The 23,863-nt window shown below is 36.0% G+C and overlaps 1 protein-coding gene across 1 annotated transcript in view; it reads left to right on the plus strand.

Moving 5' to 3' along the window:
* The window catches only part of LOC123537632 (transcription elongation factor SPT5-like), a 56,535-nt gene that overhangs the window by 27,926 nt on the left and 4,746 nt on the right, over positions 1-23,863 (plus strand). Inside the window, exons 8-21 of the mRNA XM_045321471.2 lie at positions 2,592-2,726; positions 5,724-5,939; positions 6,583-6,647; positions 7,207-7,312; positions 9,936-10,011; positions 10,677-10,987; positions 13,160-13,257; positions 14,233-14,302; positions 16,412-16,537; positions 17,057-17,185; positions 19,772-19,946; positions 20,973-21,078; positions 22,112-22,342; positions 23,267-23,409. Of these exons, the coding sequence (XP_045177406.2) occupies positions 2,592-2,726; positions 5,724-5,939; positions 6,583-6,647; positions 7,207-7,312; positions 9,936-10,011; positions 10,677-10,987; positions 13,160-13,257; positions 14,233-14,302; positions 16,412-16,537; positions 17,057-17,185; positions 19,772-19,946; positions 20,973-21,078; positions 22,112-22,342; positions 23,267-23,409 (1,987 nt within the window). The remainder of the gene's footprint in view (positions 1-2,591; positions 2,727-5,723; positions 5,940-6,582; positions 6,648-7,206; positions 7,313-9,935; positions 10,012-10,676; positions 10,988-13,159; positions 13,258-14,232; positions 14,303-16,411; positions 16,538-17,056; positions 17,186-19,771; positions 19,947-20,972; positions 21,079-22,111; positions 22,343-23,266; positions 23,410-23,863) is intronic.

Raw genomic sequence — 23,863 nt, forward strand, 5'->3', positions numbered from 1 at the left:
GTCTGAATGTTCATCTTGATGATATCTAGTTCAGATTCGAAACTGGGTCACGTGCGATCAAAAACTAGGTCAGTAGGTCTAAAAATAGAAAAACCTTGTGACCTCTCTAGAGGCCATATATTTCATGAGACCTTCATGAAAATTGGTCAGAATGTTCATCTTGATGATATCTAGGTCAAGTTTGAAAGTGGGTCACGTGCCATCAAAAACTAGGTCAGTAGGTCAAATAATAGAAAAACCTTGTGACCTCTCTAGAGGCCATATTTTTCATGGGAACTGTATGAAATTGGTCTGAATGTTAATCTTGATGATATCTAGGTCAAGTTCGAAAGTGGGTCACGTGCCATCAAAAAGTAGGTCAGTAGGTCAAATAATGAAAAAATGTTTGTGACCTCTCTAGAGGCCATATTTTTCATGGGATCTGTATGAAAATTGGTCTGAATGTTTATCTTGATGATATCTAGGTCAAGTTTGAAACTGGGTCAACTGCGATCAAAAACTAGGTCAGTAGGTCTTGAAATAGAAAAACCTTGTGACCTCTCTAGAGGCCATACCCTTGAATGGATCTGCATGAAAATTGGTCAGAATGTTCACCTTGATGATATCTAGGTCAGGTTTGAAACTGGGTCACGAGCCTTAAAAAACTAGGTCAATAGGTCAAATAATAGAAAAACCTTGTGACCTCTCTAGAGACCATATTTTTCAATGGATCTTCATGAAAATTGGTCAGAATTTTTATCTTGAAAATATCTAGGTCAAGTTCAAAACTGGGTCACATGAGCTCAAAAACTAGGTCACTATGTCAAATAATAGAAAAAAGGGAGTCATACTCAAAACTGGGTCATGTGGGAAGAGGTGAGCGATTCAGGACCATCATGGTCCTCTTGTTTAAGATTTTTTTTCCTAGTTTTTCTTGAAATCTGCAAGAGCTATATCTTTGAAACTTTGTACATTTGTTTATTATCCTGAACTCTGCCTTACATTTTGTCAGAATAATTCCCCTTCTTTACTTAGAAAATTGGTATTTCTTGGTTGATTTTTTTAAGGTCGAATATGCTTGAATACTATAAGAGCTGTAGGTTTGCAACTGCATACATTTCTTTTTCATCAGTAAGAAGGCCAAAAAACGAACTCTTTCATATTGCCTAATGCCAGTCACATATAGATGAGCATTGGCACCTGCTCTTGTGCTGTTGTTAAGATAATAATATTCTCAGCTCAAAATGAAAGTACTGTGAAATCATTTTATTTTATCTGCATTAAGTTGTGCGGAATTAACCAAAATCGCTATTTCATGGAGACATAAACTCAGGGATTACACATTTTAAAGATATAGTCAGTAGTAATTTTATTTTGTTTTTGGCGGGGATTGATTGGGTTGAATGTTACAACCAAGAAATTCAGAAAAATAAGCCCACCACAAATATTATTGATTTCATAGTATTTTTTTTTATTAATCCCCTACCACGAGTGGTGTGGGGTTATAGGTATGGTCTCCGTCCATCCTTCCGTCTTCCGTCTGTCCGTAACATTTCGTGTCTGCTCTGTATCTCCTAAACCCCTTGAAGAATTTTCATGAAACTTTGGTCAAATGATCACCTCATCAAGACAATATGCAGAACCCATGAGTCCGCCATGTCGGCTCAAGGTCAGGGTCACAACTCAAGGTCAAAGGTTTGAGCCTTCCATTTTGTGTCTGCTCTGTATCTCCTATACCCCTTGAAGGATAATCATGAAACTTAGGTCAAATGATCACCTCATCAAGATGATGTGCAGAACTCATGAGTCAGCCATGTTGGCTCCAGGTCAAGGTCACAACTCTGGGTCAAATGTTTGAGCCTTCCATTTTGTGTCTGCTCTGTATCTCCTAAACCCCTTGAAGCATAATCATGAAACTTAGGTCAAATGATCACCTCATCAAGATGATGTGCAGAACTCACGAGTCAGCCATGTCAGCTTAAGGTCAAGGTCACAACTCGGGGTCAAATGTTTGAGCCTTCCATTTTGTGTCCGCTCTGTATCTCCTAAACCCCTTGAAGGATTTTCATGAAACTTGGGTCAATTGATCACCTCATCAAGACGATGTGCAGAACTCATGAGTCAGCCATGTTGGCTCAAGGTCAAGGTCACAACTCAAGGTCAAAGGTTTGAGCCTTCCATTTTATGTCTGCTCTGTATCTCCTAAACCCCTTGAAGGAGTTTAATATGACTTGGCTGTAATATTCCCCTTATCAAGACAATGTGCAGAATTCAAAATTCACCCCTGCCAGCTTAAGGTCAAGGTCACAACTCGAATGTTTAATGGTTCCACCCAATACCATCAACCCTTTCACTATCCATAACAGTGGCTGGGGATATAGCTGTCTTTCAGACTGCCTTGTTATTGTTGTCTTGCATGCCATGATTTGTTTTGAAAAATTTTCTCCATTTGTCTGTGAAATAAACTTCCTAAAACTGCTACCAAGTGTTGTAAAGGCTCCAAACTGAGTGCAGCATAGCTCATTTAGCTCAACAGTTAAAGCAGGGTACCACATGTTGTGGAGATTTGATTCATATTTTTGATATAAAATGTAATTCTCTATTCGTTTCAGCCCTTACAAATTAAGGCTGTGATAGCAAAGGAAAGTTTGAAGGGGTATATCTACATAGAAGCATACAAACAGACGCACGTGAAACAAGCCATAGATGGTGTAGGCAGCCTGAAACTTGGACAATGGGCCCAGATGGTATATAAACACATAATTCTTTCAATTAAAGTCGTAAGATTGTTAGCTTGAATATACGAAGTATGGAGAGCTGTCCTACTCAACCTGGCTTCCGCGTCGCACCTTGGTTAAAGTTTTGATGCACTTTCTTTATTCCTCATCATCACTCACATCATATGGCACAAGGGCCATAACTCTTGCTCCAATATTTTATGAATTATCCCCCCTTTTTACTTAGAATTTTAGGTAAAAGTTTTGATGCACTTTCACTCTATCTCAGTTATTACAAAATGGATTTGATTCAAACTTAAAACAGTTGTTCCACATCATCACCAACATCATGTGACACAAGGTATATAAGTCTAGCACCAATTTTTCATGAATTATGCCTCCTTTTTACTTAAAATTTAAGGATAATTTTGATGCATTTTCTCTATATCTCTGTTATTACAGAGAGGATTTGATTCAAACTTAAAATAGTTGTGTATCGGGGTGTTACGTTTTTACTCCAAGATATAGGAAGACAACATAGTTTGTTTATACTGGTTTATTTACATTGTTTCTAGAACCGCATTTCACGACTATCATAGAACTAACTAACTCTGGTCAAGTGGCATGCATGCATTACATTTAAGCCACGCCTACTTACACATCATCACTCACATCATATGACACAAGGGCCATAACCCTTGTACCAATATTTTATGAATTATCCCCTCTTTTTACTTAGAATTTAAGGTTAAAGTTTTGGTGCACTTACACTCTATCTCTTTTATTACCAAATGGATTTGATTCAAACTAAAAATAGTTTTTCAGCATCAGCACGCACATCATATGACACAATGGCCATAACTCTTACATCAATATTTCTTGAATTATGCCCCCTTTTTGTTTAGAATTTAAGTCTAACTTTGAAGCTTATTCACAATATCTCTGTTATTACTAAATGGATTTGATTCAAACTAAAAATAGTTGTTCCACATCATCACCCACACCATATGATGCAAGGTCCACAATGCTAGCACCAATATGTTATGAGTTGTGCCCTCTTTTTACTTAGAATTTCAGGTTAAAGTTGTGATGCACTTACACTCTATATCAGTTATTACTAAATAAATTTGATTCAAACTTAAAATATTTTTTTCCACATTATTAGTCACATGATACGACACATGGTGCATTACTCTTGCAGAAAGTTTCCATGAATTATGTCCCTTTTATATTTCTTTAATATTTTGATACACTTTATCTTTATTTCAGAATCTGTTATTACTTAATACTTTTGACACAGACTTAAACTGTTGTCCAATATCTTCATCCACAAAGGAGTCGTTAAACACTCCAGTGACAGCTCCAGCTTCCTCGGATGTGCCCAGTTTCACTATCCAGCATCGAAATAGCGTGCTGTCTCCCATGACAGCTCTTATTTTTAGCTCAACTATTTGAAGGACAGGTAGAGCTGTTTGACTCACCCATGCATCTGCGTTGGCGTAGGCGTCTCGATTTGGTCAAGTTTTTGTATGTAAGCTGGTATCTCAGTAACCACTTGTGGAAATGGATTGAAACTTCACACACTTATTCATTGTGAAGAACTGACACATTGCTCAGGTTCCATAACTCTATTTTGCTTTTTTGCAAAATTATGCTCCTCTTTTGACTTATATTTATTCAATTGACAAGACTGTATAATAATCGAGCATTGCTGTCCTCCGACAGCTGTTGTTATAAAACAGACTGAAATTAGCGAGTTTGATTTAAACATTATGAAATTTTGAAATTTGCCGCAAGGGTGTAAAGGAAATTTGCTCCTACTGGTATAGTAAGCAAGTGTATCAAAAACATTGAAAGTAAGACATATATGAGCCACGCCATGAGAAAACCAACATAGTGGCTTTGCGACCAGCATGGATCCAGACCAGCCTGCGCATCCGCGCAGTCTGGTCAGGCTCCATGCTGTTCGCTAACAGTTTCTCCAATTCCAATAGGCTTTAAAAGCGAACAGCATGGAGCCTGACCCGCGCAGGCTGGTCTGGATCCATGCTGGTCGCAAAGCCACTATGTTGGTTTTCCCATGGCACGGCTCATATAGTTTTTCAGTCATGTAAGATGCTGATATGTTGATAGTTTGCTGATATAGAAATTCATTGATTTCCAGATTTGTTTATTTGAGAAAATATCATTAATTCTGATACACTAAATTCAGAAGATGCCAATCTTTTAAAACGGGCATTCCTTCATTCATTGAACTTAACACTAAGACTTTCAGTGAGATCCTATTAAATGTGTGTATAGTAGAAATGTAATAGTTACCGTTATACAGTCAGATAGAACAGCTAACACTAACAGGTTGCAGCCCTTTCTCCTTCCAATGAAATTAAGTGAATTTTACTGTTTTCTACAGTGTTAGCAAAAAAAGCAAACTTCTATTGAATGTCATTCGTTTATCAGATCTTATCAATATCTTTATCATAAGTAGTATTTCTGTCAGTAGCTGTTTGTGTAACAGGAACAAACTCTCTTCACTCTCTTAGGCTGTAAATTGTTCTACAATATATGGAACTGCCATGTTTTAGTTTGTTGATTTTGGAGTTTCAGCTATGTAACCTGTTGTCCTGATCATCACCTCTGCTAACTTGTTCTCCACAACTCCACATGTATATAATAATGACGGAGAAGATTTCATACTTGTGACATTTTGATTCATAGTGTTACACTGCCTACTAAGATGATTGAGCGGACACTGCCGTATAATGAAAAAACATGTATTAAAATGTCTACAATACGTATCATTGTTGTACAATTTCTTTAGCTTAACGTAGCTAAGTAGACTTCTACTTTATATTCATGTTCAGAAGTTGTTGTTTACTCACCAAGAACAAGAAATCTTTGGTACTTGATCAACAAAAATTGGGTTGATAAAAGTGGTTGCTGTTATATAACCAAATCACTCTTGCAAAATGGTGTTAGGCCCTTTATCAAAGAAATGAATACTTTACGTAATAAACTTTTGAATTATAGATGGTTCCAATCAAAGAAATGACAGACTGTTTAAAAGTGGTCAAAGAGACAGCAATTTTAAAGCCAAAGTCTTGGGTGCGTTTGAAACGTGGAATCTTCAAGGACGACCTTGCACAGGTGGATTATGTAGAGTCGGCCCAGAATGCAGTGCACTTGAAACTGTTGCCAAGAATAGATTACACACGAATGAGGGGGATCATGAGGAATCAGCAGTCAGTAAGTTTCTTCCTTCATCTTGTCTTGGGCGAAAATTTCTTGGTTTCATACAAAACTCCTGTTTCGAGGAGACATGGATTTCAAATAAAGATGATAAATAAAACAGTTATATTTGTTTGTTCGAATATGGTTTAGGTGGTCACAAAATCCATGAAAAACAGTGTCCCAAAAATTATAATGATTTCAAACTATTGTAAGAATCGGTGTTGTTTCCCTTGCATTTTGTGTTCAACTTTATGACATGAGATCATATTAAGCGGGCAGTTGAAAACTGAATGGCGAAGCAATTTTAATACAGAAACTTAGAAAAATGCACTGTACACAAGGACCTGGTAATAAAAGAACAACATAAAAGGAACATTTTTCATTTCACTCTGTGAAAATTCAAAATTTTGCCCCAGTACTTTTGTACAGTATAAGACATAGTTACTTTTGTTGCAAAAAGTTGAAAAATAGGTAACTGTAACACATCAGATACTTGCTGGACCCTCTTTTTCAAACAGGATCTTTTTTCACAATCCTAAAATGAACTTAATAAACTTCACCCTGCTTTGTTTAAATGTTTGCAGCAGAACCATCCTCCAGAGTTGAGTGACTTTTGGCCATCTTCTTTGTCATCATGTTTCTTTTCATTTTATTTCAGGATGCAGAGAGAAAGAAGAAGAAAAGAAGACCAGCTCAGAAATTATTCAATATTGATGATGTCAAGTGAGATATATAGCATAAAACTTATTTATTATTTCATATGTTCATATATGGAGCCAATTAGACAATCGTTATGTTTAAGCCTGTTTCTTATTATATAAGTAATTTAAGATGTGTTCAAGAATTGTCGGAGCAAAGGATTTCCTAAATTAAGAAGGAATTTAAGCAGTTCCATATGGGTGCTTGGTTCCCAGTTGAATTTAAAATAACAATTTGAGAATTGTTTGTGTTTGATTAGAGCTTTGGGTTTAAAGTTACAACACAAAGTTTGGAAACCAGTCTCAAAACCCCAACCTCTTGTGAATTCTGAGAGCAGTCTTGAAATGGAAAGAGACTAGACTCCAAACTGTAGTGTTAAAACCTTGGAACCTGGACTGGTATCTAAATGGTCTTTGCTGAAGAAATTAGCAGTCCGAAAATTTATTTTCATCACCTGGTTTAAAAGCTGTCATATACTATACTTAATCTGCTGTAGTAAAGATTCTCCATAAAAGTACATCAAAGTTAATTAAGCATTTATACACTTACGTGCTGTAGGTAACCAGTTATCTTCTGTTTTCAGAGCTATTGGTGGAGAAAGTTCGCGAGATGGAGATTTCTTTATATTTGAAGGCAACAAATACAGTCGTAGAGGATTCTTGTTTAAAACTTTTGCCATGTCTGCTATTGTAAGTTGTAGCTTTTAACTGAATCTTAAACTGTTGGGTGTTTTCACATACTTCATGCATTCCCGTAGCTCAACATAGAATCAGTTGGGTTTATTGTGATATTTTGGCAGAATGTATTTATAATTCATGACAGATCCTCAACTCTTCATAGCTGGCTTGACTCAAAGGTTCAGGGTGTGCTGTAAGGCCTTATAGTTGAATGATTTATCATCCAGTGTCCACAATTTCAGTTGAACTTCTGAAAACTGCAAACCCTCAGGACCAGAAGAAAAGTCAGTTTTTGAGTGTTCTGTAAATGGAAGTACGGAATGATTTAAACAAGTTCTTTGTGCTTTTGAGAAAGTTCAGTCTGGTGAATTATTTTAATTTTGTCCTGTAGGGACAGTTCAGTTTTACAATATTTCAATGATGTCTCATTCATTTTCATGATGAAAATGATGGAAGATTTCATAAAATGCAGTGATATTATAGGGTTTACTCATTTTTAGCTCACCTGAGCACGAAGTGCTCAAAGGTGAGCTTTAGTGATCACCCTGTGTCCGGCGTCCGTCGTCGTCCGTCGTCCGTCCGTCCGTCCGTCCGTCAGTCGTCAACAATTTGACTGTTAACACTCTAGAGGTCACATTTTTGACCCAATCTTAATGCAACTTGGTCAGAATGTTACCCTCAATAAAATCTTGGACGAGTTCGATATTGGGTCATCTGGGATCAAAAACTAGGTCATCAGGTCAAATCAAAGGAAAAGCTTGTTAACACTCTAGAGGTCACATTTTTGGCCCAATCTTAATGAAACTTGGTCAGAATGTTACCCTCAATAAAATCTTGGATGAGTTCGATATTAAGTTATCTGGGGTCAAAAACTAGGTCATCAGGTCAAATCAAAGGAAAAGCTTGTTAACACTCTAGAGGTCACAATTTTGGCCCAATCTTAATGAAACTTGGTCAGGATGTTACGCTCAATAAAATCTTGGACGAGTTCGATATTGGGTCATCTAGGGTCAAAAACTAGGTCACCAGGTCAAATCAAAGAAAAAGCTTGTTAACACTCTAGAGGTCACATTTTTGGCCCAATCTTAATGAAACTTGGTCAGAATGTTACCCTTAATAAAATCTTGGACGAGTTCGATATTTGGTTATCTGGGATCATAAACTAGGTCACCAGGTCAAATCAAAGGAAAAGCTTGTTAACACTGTTGAAGCCGCATTTATGACTGTATCTTCATGAAACTTGGTCAGATTGTTAATATTGATGATCTTAAGGTCCAGTTTGAATCTGGGTCATGTAGGATAAAAAACTAGGTCACCAAGCCAAATCAAATGAAAAGCTAGTTTACACTAGAGGCCACATTTATGACCATACCTTAATGAAACTTGGTCAAATCTTGATGATCTATAGCTCAAGTTCAAATCTGGGTTAGGTGGGGTCAAAAACTAGGTCACTAGGTCATATCAAAGGAAAAGCTTGTTAACACTCTAGAGGCCACATTTATGACTATATCTTCATGAAACTTAGTCAAAATGTTAAACTTGATGATCTTTAGGGCAATTTTGAATCTGGGTCATGTCGGGTCAAAAACTAGGTCACCGGGTCAAATCAAAGGAAAAGCTAATTAACACTGTAGAGGCCACGTTTATGACCATATCTTAATGAAACTTGGTCAGAATGTTAATCTTGATAATCTTTAGATCAAGTTTAAATCTGGGTCAGATGGAGTCAAAAACTAGGTCACTAGGTCATATCAAAGGAAAAGCTTGTTAACACTCTAGAGGCCACATTTTTGACTATATCTTCATGAAACTTAGTCAGAATGTTAAACTTGATGGTCTTTAGGTCAAGTTCGAATCTGGGTCATGTCGGGTCAAAAACTAGGTCACGGGGGTCAAATAAAAGGAATAGTTAGTTATTACTTTAGAGGCCACATTTATGACCATATCTTAATGAAACTTGGTCAGAATGTTAATCTTGATGATCTATAGGTCAAGTTTAAATCTGGGTCAGGTGTGTTAAAAAACTAGGTCACTAGGTCAGATCAAAGGAAAAGCTTGTTAAGACTCTAGAGGCCAGATTTATGACTGTATCTTCATGAAACTTAATCAGAATGTTAATCTTGATGATCTTTAGGTCAAGTTCGAATCTGGGTCATGTGGGGGCAAAAACTAGGTCACCGGGTCAAATCAAAGGAAAAGCTAGTTAACACTTTAGAGGCTACATTTATGACCATATCTTAATGAAACTTGGTCAGAATGTTGATCTTGATGATCTTTAGGTCAATAGGTCAGGTGAGCGATACAGGGCCTTCATGGCCCTCTTGTTTACTTACCTGCATCCAGCTTTGAAGTTGTGACAGTTTGTGAAACTGTTTGACCAATTACGATATCAAATCATTGTCTGAAGTTAAAAGTATGGAAAAAGTATCTTGAAAAAAAAAAACAACATTATAATGATAATGTGTGATACAGACTTCTGTATTTGTTATAAAAATACAAGCCTTATTTTCAACAGTTTATGTATAGGTATATAATTTAATAGAGGATATATTTATATTTTTCCGAATTGAAATTTTCCTAAAGCTCCATAAAAGTAACCAAACAAGTAAAACTGCTGCTCTCTCCTTACTTCCAGATTGCAGAAGGAGTGAAACCAACACTGGCAGAGTTAGAGAAATTTGAAGATCAACCAGAAAATATCAATATAGACAGTATCCTTTAATAACAGACAAATATACCTCATAATCTGCATTTAATGTAAGTGAGATGTGAAACTGAAAAATGTAGACCTGTTTGGAGCCATATAAACTTTACTGTGTTGGTATGTGATTAAACCTGAATTTTTTAATCTTGTACACATAATAAGCTTTTTTGAATCTCAAATGTTTAGTTGTGGCAGATCAATTGTTGTATTTATCTGTTGCCTGCTAGAATAATACATGTCACTGTGAAAGCATCAGGAACGTTTGTGGTGTCAGTCAAATTACTTGTTTCATGGGAACAATAAGTCATGGACTTCAAAATAAAATAAATGCTATTGGTTCATCAGGGTTTAATTTTGTGGTTTGATCCAGTGAAAACCATGAAAATTAGTTTTCCATATATATCAATGACATTGTAGTATCTTATAATATTTTTATTAGATCAGCCATAATAAATTCTTGAATCTTATTGAATCAGTTTAAACTTGTTGCTCGATAAAAAGTGAATGTGAATGAAGAAAAAAGATTGGTGCTATGCAAGGGTTTGAACCGATGACCAGTGACCAGCCAGTACCCTACTCTCTTTTTGTCCATTTGCTTGCTTAGTGTCCAGATTTTTTTTCTGATGAAAGATTTCCAATAATTTATTATCACTTTTCTTAACTTGTATAAAGTAATCCCAGATAAAAGTTCAGGGGAGGTAACTCACAATTTCACACCAGGAGATGTGGTCGAGGTCTGCGAAGGGGAGTTAATTCATCTGCAGGGTAAAATTATCAGTATAGATGGAAACAAGATCACAATGATTCCAAAGCACGAGGATCTTAAGGACCCTCTGGAGTTCCCAGCTCATGAGTTAAAGAAGCATTTTAAGACTGGTGACCATGTAAAAGTGATTGGTGGGAAGTACGAGGACGATACAGGTCTGATTGTACGAGTGGAAGACAATATTGTAGTGCTGTTTTCAGATCTAACCATGCATGAGGTATGTTTTCTCTTATACTGCTACTGTTATGTGCCTCTGTATGTTATATTTACGATATGGTGTGAAATCATTTAATTATGATGGCGTTGAATTTTGTGATTTCTGCTGAAACAGTTATTTTTTAGGGATATGTAAAAAGGTCGGCTTTCAGCACTTGTAGGTGAAAAGAATGGTACTATTACTTATTCATTGGGATTTAACCCTTTGTATTGACACAACAATGACATGCACAAAAAATATTCCCCAACGAATATTAATGATTTCACAGTATATTATTATAACAGTAAAAGTTATTTTGAAAAGAACTTTTTATGCTTTAGATTTTAGTACTAGGGCAGTTTCTTTCATTTATCTACTTGCTATTTACACAAGTATATGTCAGATGTTGAAACTTTATTAGTCCCCTACTGGTTGAAAACCAGTTTCGGGGATTATAAGAATGCGCTTTTCCTTCCGTCATTCTGTCATTCCATCCATCCGTCCGTCCGCAATTTCGTGTCCGGTCCATAACTCTGTCATTCATGAAGGGATTTTAATATTAATTGGCACAAATGTTCCCCATGATGGGACGACGTGTCGACCCCTAGTTCAAAAGTCAAGGTCACAATTGGAGGACGAAGGTCAACAGGGCTTTTTTCCTGTCCGGTCCATAACTCTGTCATCCATGAAGGGATTTTAATATTACTTGACACAAATGTACCTCATAATAAGACAATGTGTCATGCACAACTTTCAGACCCCTAGTTCAAAGGTCAAGGTCACACTTGGCAGTCAAATGTTTACATGGCATGAACAGGGTCTGTTTCATGTCCGGTCCATAAAAAGGTCAAGGTCACACTTGGAGATCAAAGGTCAATAGGATTTTTTTCCTGTCCGGTCTATAAGTTTGTAATGCAAAACAGGATTAAAATATCAGTTGGCACAAATACTCCCCTGGATGAGACAACGTGTCATGCGCAAAACGCTGAAAGGTCAAGGTCACACTTGGAAGTCAAAGGTCAAAAGGGCCTTTTTCCTGTCCAGTCCGGAACTCAACAATCCTTAAAGGGATTTTAGTATTACTTGGCACAAATGTTCATGAGACGGAGTGTCATGCGCAAGAACCAGGTCCCTAGGTCTAAGGTCAAGGTCACACTTAGACGCCAAAGGTCAGATACAAGAATTACTTTGTCCGGAGCATTTCTTCTTCATGCATGGAGGGATTTTGATGTAACTTGGCACAAATGTTCACCACCATGAGACGGATTGTCATGCGCAAGAACCGGTCCCTAGGTTAAGGTCAAGGTCACACTTAGAGGTCAAAGGTCAAAATCAAGAATGACTTTGTCCGGAGCATTTCTTCTTCATGCATGGAGGGATTTTGATGTAACTTGGCACAAATGTTCACCACCATGAGGCACCCTTGTTTTTAGAATTACTTTCCTTTGTTTTACTATAAATAGCTTATATTGTAACTTTTTTATTACTGGCCGTAGGGAAAAATCGAGACCACTTTTCTGTGGTACAACATGCATGTTACATCCAATTTTTAGGTGTATTTTGACCTATCTCTACCTGGTAAAGAGTTTTGTGTGGACTTATATTATATAGATTTTAACAGTAGAGAAAAGTAGGGGACTTTGTATTGCATGGCAATACTTCATTCACTTGTTATACCCTGTGTTAAAATCACTTTTGAAGAGCTAATGCTTCCCTAGAAAGGCAGGTATGTTTTTACAGCTGAAGTAATTAAACCATTCAAGAGCAACAAACTCTGTATAACAGACAAATGATAGTTGTTCCAGTTGCTTTACAGAGGTAGATGCTCAAGCTTGACGGTGAATGGGGATTTTTGTACTTGAACAGTTAATTGTTTCGAAAGATCATGTTTAATGAAAATTTTATCTGAATAAAAAATTTAGTTAAGTGTTGCTGAATATTGGATAGTTAAGTTTTCTTGGAGCATGATTTTACCAAACAGATTTATATTTGGTTGGGATATGAATTTGTGAATTTAAAGTTCTAAATATGAAATGAATTGGAATAATTTTATTTGTACATTGGTATTTAATATTGTGGATTGACGCAGCCATGAAATGCATGAATATTAGCCCCCCACGAGAATATTAATGATTTTACAGTATTGTTAATATTAGAATGCACACATACACCTTAAAAGATTTCTAATTTCAGTTGAAAGTGTTACCGAAGGACTTGCAGCTATGTGCTGATATGGCAACTGGTGTGGATTCTCTTGGACAGTTTCAGTTTGGAGATTTAGTACATCTAGAGTAAGTTATATTGTATTTAAACTGGTCACTTATATCCATTGGTAAAATTTAAAGGTCATAATTTGTTTAGGTTTTATATAGGCTCAGACTTGAAATTGATGTGAAAATGTTTTAGATACTAAAAGAAAATTTCAATGCAAGAACTTCAAAATCCACTATAATTGGTTTTCATTATGTTCAAACCTGAGTAGAAGTAGATAAGATAGAAAGAATACTGTAAAAGTGAATATTTTTGCGGGTCAAAAGGTTTGCGAACTGCTGAATCCAGATGTTTCCTGAGCGGAAATATTCATGTATCGCAGAAAATTGGAAGTGCCAAAGACAAATTTGTTTCTCTTTACTTGGCTATAAAGACGTGTCTTGGTGATCGTGGAAATTCAGGCTGGCTGATATTTTCACAAATTTCTTGAATTCACGAAATTCACAAATATTTCCACGTCGCGAACTTTTCCACTTATACAGTATTCTGTTCTGATCAAAGACTGGGGAAAAAAATTTTTGTCCATCCCCTGGGAATGGAGAGGGAGTTGTATAGATTTGTTCTTGCCCTTTTGACTGTATGTGTTAAAAAAATTATGGCAGACTTCTTCTGCATTATCACGCAATTAATGCAAACTTCACATATGGTCATCAGTGACATGTAGTGTGATTAAGAAATTTTTGAAAGAACCATATATACTGAGATTTGAAGGAACTATATTTCTGAGAGCTATTGCAGTTTTTTACTTTACAGTATTTTTAATGCTATTTTGTGATGTTTAAAGACTTCGATTGAGTGTAAGTCATGTGTTGGCACAGAGGAAAACAAAAATAATATACTACATGATATTTAATTTCATGGGCATGAAACAGGTTTTTTGTGAGGATATGAATTCCTGCATTTCAGGTTTTGAGGATACCATTGATTGCACTGTTTTTGTTGGGGTTAATTTTTTGTTTGACACGGTGATTAAGTATAGTATGTGTTTATTTCAGTCCACAAACAGTTGGAGTTATTGTGAGACTGGAGAAAGAAAACTTTCAAGTTCTTAGTATGCATAATAAGGTTTGTCATCCTTCTTTAGAATTGTGCTTAAGTTTTTCTATGTTCAGTTTCACTTTTGAGAAAAATTTCCTGAAGTGAAACAAGTTACCCTGTCAGGTTTGAGTAAAGTTGAACTTAATATTTGCACAAATACTGTCAAAGCAGAAATTGTTGCAAGGGAATATTTTTGCTGTATTTCCTGTTTTTCTGGAAAGAATACTCATGAATGTGCTGTTTTTGTTATAGTCTTACAAGAAGTATTTTATGGCACAACTATTCTACCATGTGTACTGTTCCCAGTTTTGAAAACAGCAAACTTTCAGCCATGCGGAAATACCAGATTTTACAATATCATTGTATATTTTTATTAGCTCAGGTGAGTTTTTCTGATCGCTCGATGTCCGGCGTCTGTCTGTCATCTGTCGTCCATCAACATTTAGCTTGTGTATGCGATAGAGGCTGTATTTTTCAACTGATCTTCATGAAGTTTGGTCAGAATGATTACCTTGATGAAATCTAGGCCGAGTTTGAAAATGGGTCATCTGGGATCAAAAACTAGGTCACTAGGTCAAATCGAAGAAAAACCTTGTGTATGCGATAGAAGCTGTATTTTTCAGTAGATCTTCATGAATTTTTGTCAGAATGATAACCTTGATGAAATCTAGGCCGAGTTCGAAAATGGGTTATCTAGGGTCAAAAACTAGGTCACTAGATCAAATCAAAGAAAAACCTTGTGTATGCGATAGAGGCTGTATTTTTCAACTGATCTTCATGAAATATGGTCAGAATGATAACCTTGATAAAATCTAGGCCAAGTTTGAAAATGGGTCATCTGGGGTCAAAAACTAGGTCACTAGGTCAAATCAAAGAAAAACCGTGTGTATGCGATAGAAGCTGTATTTTTCAAATGAGGTTCATGAATTTTGATCAGAATGATTACCTTGATGAAATCTAGGCCAAGTTTGAAAATGGGTCATCTGGGGTCAAAAACTAGGTCACTAGGTCAAATCAAAGAAAAACCTTGTGTATGCGATAGAGGCTTTATTTTTCAATGGATCTTCATGAAATTTTGTCAGAATGATTACCTTGTTGAAATCTAGGCTGAGTTCGAAAATGGGTCATCTGGGGTCAAAAACTAGGTCACTAGGTCAAATCAAAGAAAAACCTTGTGTATGCAATAGATGCTGTATTTTTCAATTGATCTTCATGAAATTTGGTCAGAATGATTGCCTTGATGAAATCTAGGCCTGTTAAGAATATGGGTCATCTGGGGTTCAAAAACTAGGACACAAGATCAAATCAAAGAAAAACCTTGTGTATGCAATAGGGGCTGCGTTTTACACCAGATCTTCATGAAATTTGATCAGAATGTTTGTCTGGATGAAATCTAGGTTGAATTTGAATATGGGTCATCTAGGGTCAAAAACTAGGTCACCCGGTCAAATTAAAGAAAAACCTTGTGTACGCAATAGGGGCTGCGTATTACACTGGATATACATACAGTTTAGTCAGAATGATTGCCTTAATGAAATCTAGGTCAAGTTAGAATATGGGTCATCTGTGGTTAAAAACTAGGTCACAAGGTCAAATAAAAAAACCCCTTGTCTTATAGAGACTTTATTTTTCAATTGATCTTCATGAAATTTGGTCAGAATGATTAGCCTTGATGAAATTAGGTCAATTTTGAATACGGTCATCTGGGATCAAAAACTAGGTCGCTAGGACAAATCAAAGAAAAAGGTTTTGTATGCGATAGAGGCTGTATTTTTCAATTGAGGTTCATGAAATTTAGTCAGAATGATTGCCTTGATCAAATCTAGGCCAAGTTTGAATGTAGGTTACCTTGGCTTAAAAACTAGGTCATTATGTTAAATTGTAGAAAATACTTGTTTACACTTCAAGAGACTACATTTTTGGTCCAATCTTAATGAAAATTGGTCGGAATATTTGTTTCCATGAAATCACTATGTCAAACATGTTAACACTGTTATGGTGTGTTTAGGTGAGCGACCTAGGGCCATCTTGGCCCTCTTGCTAGTTAAATGCTGTCATGGTTTTGATAGAAATTCCTTGCCATGAACTCGAAGTTAGGAATTATATACATTTTCATGCTGTAGTATTATTGTTTAGGTTCAGAATGTGAAGCCCCAGGCCATCACTAGAAAAAAGGATACGAAACATGCTGTAGCACTTGACTCTGAAAACAATAATGTGTCGGTTAAAGATATTGTCAAAGTTGTAGATGGTCCACATTCGGTATGTATGACTTTTGCAGCAAAAACAGTCTTCTTATGACAGTAATGATAATAGAAAAACATTAAAATGTGGTTTGTTTCTCTGTATACTGAATAGAAGCTAAATTCAGTTGGAATTAGAAATATGGTTACCAGTATTCAGTAATGACAGAGAATGAAAGCGATGTAGTAAAGGCTTTTTCTGCATAAATACATATTTATATTATTTGGTCTTTAACCTTTACCCTGCTAAATTTCTAAAATGGACTGGTCTATCATTCAATTTTGGCAGTACCATTTATTATTCGAAGGGTTGTTCATTGAAAATTAACTGACAGAATAGTGAACAGTGCAAACCATGTGCAGGCTGATCTTGGTCTGCACTGGTTGCAAAGGCAGAATCACTTGCCACCAGCAGGTTAAAGGTTAAAGATTATCACTTATTAGTTTATGTATTGAATACAAATTAATTTACTTGTAGCGAAAATTGTAATAAACATCAGTGCATTTTAATAACTATATAAGGTTGCAACTTTTACAGGGACGTGATGGAGAAATTAAACATCTGTATCGTAGCTTTGCATTCCTTTTGTCCAGAAAAATGACAGAAAATGGAGGTTATTTTGTCTGCAAAACTCGGCATCTTGTTCTAGCTGGCGGACAGTCAAAGGTGAATAAATTTGTGAATAGTGAAATTTGTTATATTAATTTGTGAACAGCATAATAGAAAGAAAGGACAATATAGGATTGAATTATTTTTGTGTTGTTCATACATATGTAAACCCTGCATTTTAACATACACGAAAGAGGCTATATGTTAATATGTGTGTGGGATTTCACATGCATGAGAACTGGGGGGAAAAATCAATCCTTATAATTCTGAGTTATACTGATTATTCATTTTTTAGCTCGACTTTTCGAAGAATAAGGAGAGCTATCCTACTCACCACAGCGTCGATGTCGGCATCGGCGTCGGCATCATACCTTGGTTAAGTTTTTCGTACCAGTCCACATTTTCATAAAACTTTTTGTCATATAGTTTTGAAACTTTCAACACTTGTGTACCATCACCATGTCCAGTTTTAGGCAAGAGTACATAACTCTGTCAAGGATTTTGATTAAATTATGGCGCCTTTTAACTTAAAAAATCTTAAGTTTTTTGTACCAGTTCATATTTTGTATAAAGTGTTTGACATATGGCTTTGAAACTTTTATCACTTGTTTATTGTAACAGTCTCTATCTGTAGGCAAGAGTCCATAACTCTGTCAAGTATTTTGGTTGAATTATGGCCTTTTTTGGACTTGGAAATTGGTTCAGTTTTCGTAAATGTCAATGTTTTGTCAGAACTATTTGACCTGTGTGGCTTTGAAACTTTGAACACTTGTTAATTATAACCGTCTCTATCTGTAGGCAAGAGTAAATAACTCTGTCAAGTATTTTGGCTAAATTATGACCCTTTTTGGACTTGGAAATTGGTTCAGTTTTCATAAAAGTCCATGTTTTGTCAAAACTATTTGACATGTGGCTTTGAAACTTTGAAACTTGTTTATTATAACAGTCTCTATCTGTAGACAAGAGTACATAACTCTGTCAAGTATTTTGGCTGAATTATGGCCCGTTTGGACTCGGAAATTGGTTTAGTTTTTGTTCAAGTTTTTTCAAGTTTTGTCAAAACTATTTGACTTGTGGCTTTGAAACTTTGAACACTCGTTATCATCATGATCTCTATCTGTAGTCAAGAATATATAACTATAACAAAGATATTTGGCTGGATTTTGGCCCATTTTGGACTTAGAAATCATTTTAAGTTTTTCGTACCAGTCCATATTTTGTCTAAACTGTTTGACATATGGCTTTGAAACTTTGACCACTTGTTTACCATCATAGTCTCCATATGTAGGCAAGACGACCTAACTAGGACAAGGATTTTGGCTCAGTTATGGCCCTTTTTTGACATAGAAATTAATTATCCATTCCATATTTTGTCTAAACTGTTTGATATATGGCTTTGAAACTTTGAACACTTGCTTTCCATCATGGTCTCTATGTGTAGGCAAGAGTACATAACTTTTCTCCTCACATTTTTATAGCTCAAAAAATAACTAGGAACCCATACTTATATAAATTCTTCGAATAGTTGAGCGCGCTGTCAACAGACAGCTCTTGTTGTGAGTTTGCTTTCAGCAACAAAATCTTCAAAAGACATCTTAACATTAGATTTATTGAATTGAAACAATGATCATTGGATATGTAATGATTTAACTAAGAAAATGAGAGCTCACATTTGTATGTTTCATTTAAAATAAGAATGATTTCACCATTTTTCAAATATTACTGCTGTCTGATTCAGCATTTATGCATTGCTGAAATATGCATATGAATACAAAAATCATAAGCAAGGGGTTCACCAGTTTGTGAATGTCTCAGTTAAACAGTCCGTTCACATGAATTTATAGTTACCATACGTATACCGAATATTTGCATTATACCAAGAACTGACTGAGTGAAGTAAAAGCTTACATCTCAAAAAAAAGGATTTTGAATATGCTTAAATTAATGTCTTTTACCAAATTAGCTTTGAAAACCTGTGCTTTGCCAAGGAAAAATTGAACTTGTCACTCCTAGATCCAAGATGATCCAGTTTGGAGACCAGTCTCAAAAGCTCTAGCATTTCATTGGTTGTTTCGGAACATAATCTTGAAATTGACAGATAACTAGGTAGCACTGGTCTACAGTCATTTTACAATGGAGCTGTATTGGGATCTCTCTTATGGAGCTGTAATGATCTGAAAGGAAATAAATTGTGTAGCTTGTTGCCTGTAATATAATTATTTGAAAGAAAGTAGGCATGACTAATTGTTAGCTGTTCTTCCTTATAAAAGTATGTCTGTATTTGTTGGAATTTAAGCTTGTATATAGTCGCTGCCAGTAACCCATACGGGCAATTTTCAAGATGACTGTTAGAAATTTTAATGGGAGGATAGTACAAGATACAGAAGACACTCTAATTCCAGAATCTTCCCTGCTTCTTTAGTGTGCAAGGTGGAAAGCACACGTATACAGGAGTCTTATCCCAGTGTAAGTTATTTTTGTTGGAGGAGCAGGGGAAAGAACTCACAACCCCAGGTTTTGTAGTCAGACAGTGTACCCACTGGTCCACTGTTCTCTCTCAGTATGGCTAGTGGCTTATTTCAGGTATATTACCCAGTGTCAGTAGGTGATAAAATTTCATTTCTACATGCTATATGATTTCAGTCCAATGTCTCTGTTGGAATGCCAGGTTTTATGTCACCACGTCTTTCTAGTCCTGCCCATCCCGGCAGTGGTGGATCTACACCTGGACGTGGTCGTGGAGGAGGTGGTGTGGGCATGAAACGAGACAGAGAAATGATTGGTCAGACTGTTAGAATTGTTCAAGGTCCATTCAAAGGTAAAGATTATACACATCAGACATGAAATCAAATTACACACATCAGACATGTTAAATCATACACATCAGACATCAGATCATACACATCAGACATCAAATGGAATTCTACACATCAGACCACATCAAATCATACATATCAGACATCAAATCATACACATCGGATGTCAAATCAAATTATACATAACAGACATCAAATCAAATTATACACATCAGATATCATGTTAAATCATACACATCAGACCACATCAAATCATACACATCAGACAGCAAATCATACACATCGGATGTCAAATCAAATTATACATATCAGACATCAAATCAAATTATACATATCAGACACCAAATCAAATTATACATATCAGACATCAAATCATATCATACACATCAGACATCAAATCATACACATCAGATGTCAGATCAAATTATACATATCAGACATCAAATCAAATCATACACATCAGACATCAAATCATACACATCAGACGTCAGGTCAAATTATGCATATCAGACATCAGATCAAAATAAATACATCAGACATAAAATCAAATTATACACATCAGACATCAAATCAAATTATACACATAAGACAAGGTCAAATTATATGCATCAGGTATGAAATAAATTATACACACCAAACATCAAGTAATGTCTTGCTTTTCTGTTGTTTATTGGCAAGTCTGTGGAAAAGATTTGTTACATTTTGTGAAGATTTTCTGAATAACGAAGTTCAATTCTTAGTAAGTTTCTTTCATGACAGCTGTATCATATAGCATAAACGTAGCTATTATGTATAATTCAATACTTTTAAAGGAAGCCATTTTTTAAGGAAATGTGAGAAATTAAGAATGACTACATTTCGTCATCTTGGTGCAATATATGGATAAGTTCTTTTATATGCCAAGACAGTTATCCTCCTTTTGCTGTGAGTTTAAATTTTCTAGTGCCATATGGTTATCTATAGGTCAAGACTGTAAACCTCAGACAAGCAAATGAGATTAAAATATGGCTGTTATTTTATCTTTACAGGTTATATTGGGATTGTGAAGGACTCTACAGATTCTACAGCGAGAGTAGAGTTACATTCCAGCTGTAAAACCATCTCAGTAGACAAATCTCGTCTCGCTTCTCTCACGTATGTTTTAATGTTATCAGGGGCCTCCGTGGCCGAGTGGTTAAGGTCGCTGACTTCAAATCACTTACCCCTCATCGATGTGGGTTCGAGCCTCACTGGGGGCGTTGAATTCTTCATGTGATGAAGCCATCCAGCTGGCTTACGGAAGGTCGGTGGTTCTACCCAGGTGGCCGCTCGTGATGAAATAATGCACGGATGGTCACCTGGGGTCTTCCTCCACCATTAAAGTTGGAAAGTCGCCATATGACCTATCATGTGTCGGTGCGACGTTAAATCAAAAAAAAAAAATTAATGTTATCAGTGTATTTTCTAAATCATTTTTGCATTTCAAACATAATTTTCTATAAATAGAAGTGTCACCTTTTGAGTTGCTTTAAACAGTGGCAGTTCATCTATGTAATTAGTCCACTTTCCTGTGCTTGGTATGATGCCCACCCAGTTTGCTTAGCAAGTTGAAGACAAGATCAGTCAAGTTCAGTGAATCATTGATGCATATGATGTTTCCTGAGACAGTTTGACAGAAGACTGCATGCCTTAATTTAATTGTCTTCCACCTGATTCATGTTGGAGTATTAACATTACTTTTGGAGAACACATCGCTGGTACAGAAGTCCAGGAACCCACCGCTTAGCTTATTAGGGAGATCATTGATCAACAGATCATGATGAGTTTGATCCCTAGGCAAGGGGTCTGTTCTCCATAAAGATTTGACAAAAGACATTGTGTCTTAAGTGATTTTGTGCTTACTCTGATCCATGTGGAGAAGTTGGCTGTTACTTGTAGAGAGCAGGTGTGTACAGGTACAGAATCCAGGTACACTGGTTAGGTTAACTGCTTGCTGTTGTAAACTGAAATATTGTCGAAAAACTGTGCTAAACCAAAACTTACTCTGTTACACTCCATGATTGCCAATACATAACTGAAATTCTATTGAAAAACAGCATTTAACCTATGATAAACATAACAGTAAATTATGTTCAGATGATTTGTTGTTTTGGAAATTGTACTTTTCAATTTCTGATTTTTTTTACAGTGGTGGTAGACCTAGTGGTGGTAGAACATCCACATATGGAGGCCGGACACCAGTTTATGGTGGTCAGACACCTATGTATGGTTCCCGTACACCAATGTATGGGTCACAGACACCTCTTCATGATGGGAGCAGGACTCCGCACTATGGTTCCCAGACACCACAGCATGAAGGTAGTGGGACCCCTGGAAGATCTGGTGCCTGGGATCCAGCTAATGCTAATACACCAAGCAGGTATGTTGCAGTCATATATTTTTGATTGAGCTTGTTATGTATATTTTGCTAGGGTTTCATAAATTTGTTGTACCAGCAGTTGATATATATTCTGCTAACATTTCATATATTTGTTGTTTCAGCATAGAATATATATTTTGCTATTGTTTCATATATCTAAAGCAATTAACTTTTACATACATTAGTTGTTTAAGCATTTGATTTATATTTTGCTATTGTTTCATACTGTGAAATCATTAATATTCGTGGGGGACTAATTTTCGTGGATTTCGTGGTTGAGTCAACCCACGAAATTTAATCCCAACGAACAAGTAAAATTCTCATTCATTTTATGTTCAAAAGTTGAAATCCACGAATTCATATCCCCACGAAATTGCTGTTGTGACCCAAACAACGAAATTTCATGCCCATGAAATTAAATGATTTTACAGTATATCTAAAGCAATTAACTGTTACATACATTTGTTGTTATAGCCTTTGATGTATATGCTGTTATGGTTTCGTCTTACATTTGATTTATATTCTGTTATGATCTCATATAATCATTGTTCTAGCATTTGATGTAAAATCTGCTACAATCTGAATATATAAAAGTTGAAAATAAGTATCACCCCTGATTGAACTCTGCTAGCTGTCCTACTTCCAAGTCTTAAGAGTTGTTTTACCTTGACTTTTCTCAGGAAGAATGCTTCTAGGGGTTGGTGATTAATAAATGCAAGTCCTAAAGAAAATTGTGAGGATAAATTTGCTTAAGAATACCATCTTTATAGTTTAAGAATTACATATTTGTAGTTTCAGAAAGGTTTTCGGTCTTGACTATAGTCGAATAAATAAGATACTTTTATACTTGTTGCTTAAAGAGACTTTCAAGAAATTAAATTAGGTTTTGTAATTCACAATTTATGGTACTCTAATTTTTTGCAGGTCACAGGATTTTGACTACCAGTTGGATGATACAGTTTCACCAGCTTCTGATGTCCACAGCCCTGTGGGTGGCCCCTTTACCCCGCAGACCCCTGGAAGTGCTTATTCTCCTTATAACCCATCTCCTGGGTCCTCATATCAAGGTTAGTTTTTTTATGCCCCCGAAGGGAGGCATATTAGTTTTCAACTGTCGGTCCGTTCGTTAGTTCGTTCGTTCGTTCATCACAACGTTAACTTTTTGCATGAAGGCACTTTACCCGCGAACCACTGCACCCAGGACCTTCAAACTTCACATGCTGATAGTACTTATTGAGTACACGACCACTATTGACTTTGGGGTCAAAGGTCAAGGTCACCAGGTCAAAGGTCAAGGTGCTGTGGGGGCATTTGTCACCATTAGTGACAGCTCTTGTTTGTTAAGAAATTTAGCTGATGATCCTTGAAAAGGTTGTGGGTACTTTTGGTTCCATTTATAGATGAAAGACAAAAAATAACCCTACACCAGATTGATTATAACCACCCCTTAATGTCTTTGTCTTTCAAAATAAATTCCACTGAGAGTCACTTATCGTAAATTAATCCTTTCATTGGATTATG

Source organism: Mercenaria mercenaria, chromosome 17 (genome assembly GCF_021730395.1).
Source record: "Mercenaria mercenaria strain notata chromosome 17, MADL_Memer_1, whole genome shotgun sequence".
Taxonomy (NCBI): domain Eukaryota; kingdom Metazoa; phylum Mollusca; class Bivalvia; order Venerida; family Veneridae; genus Mercenaria; species Mercenaria mercenaria.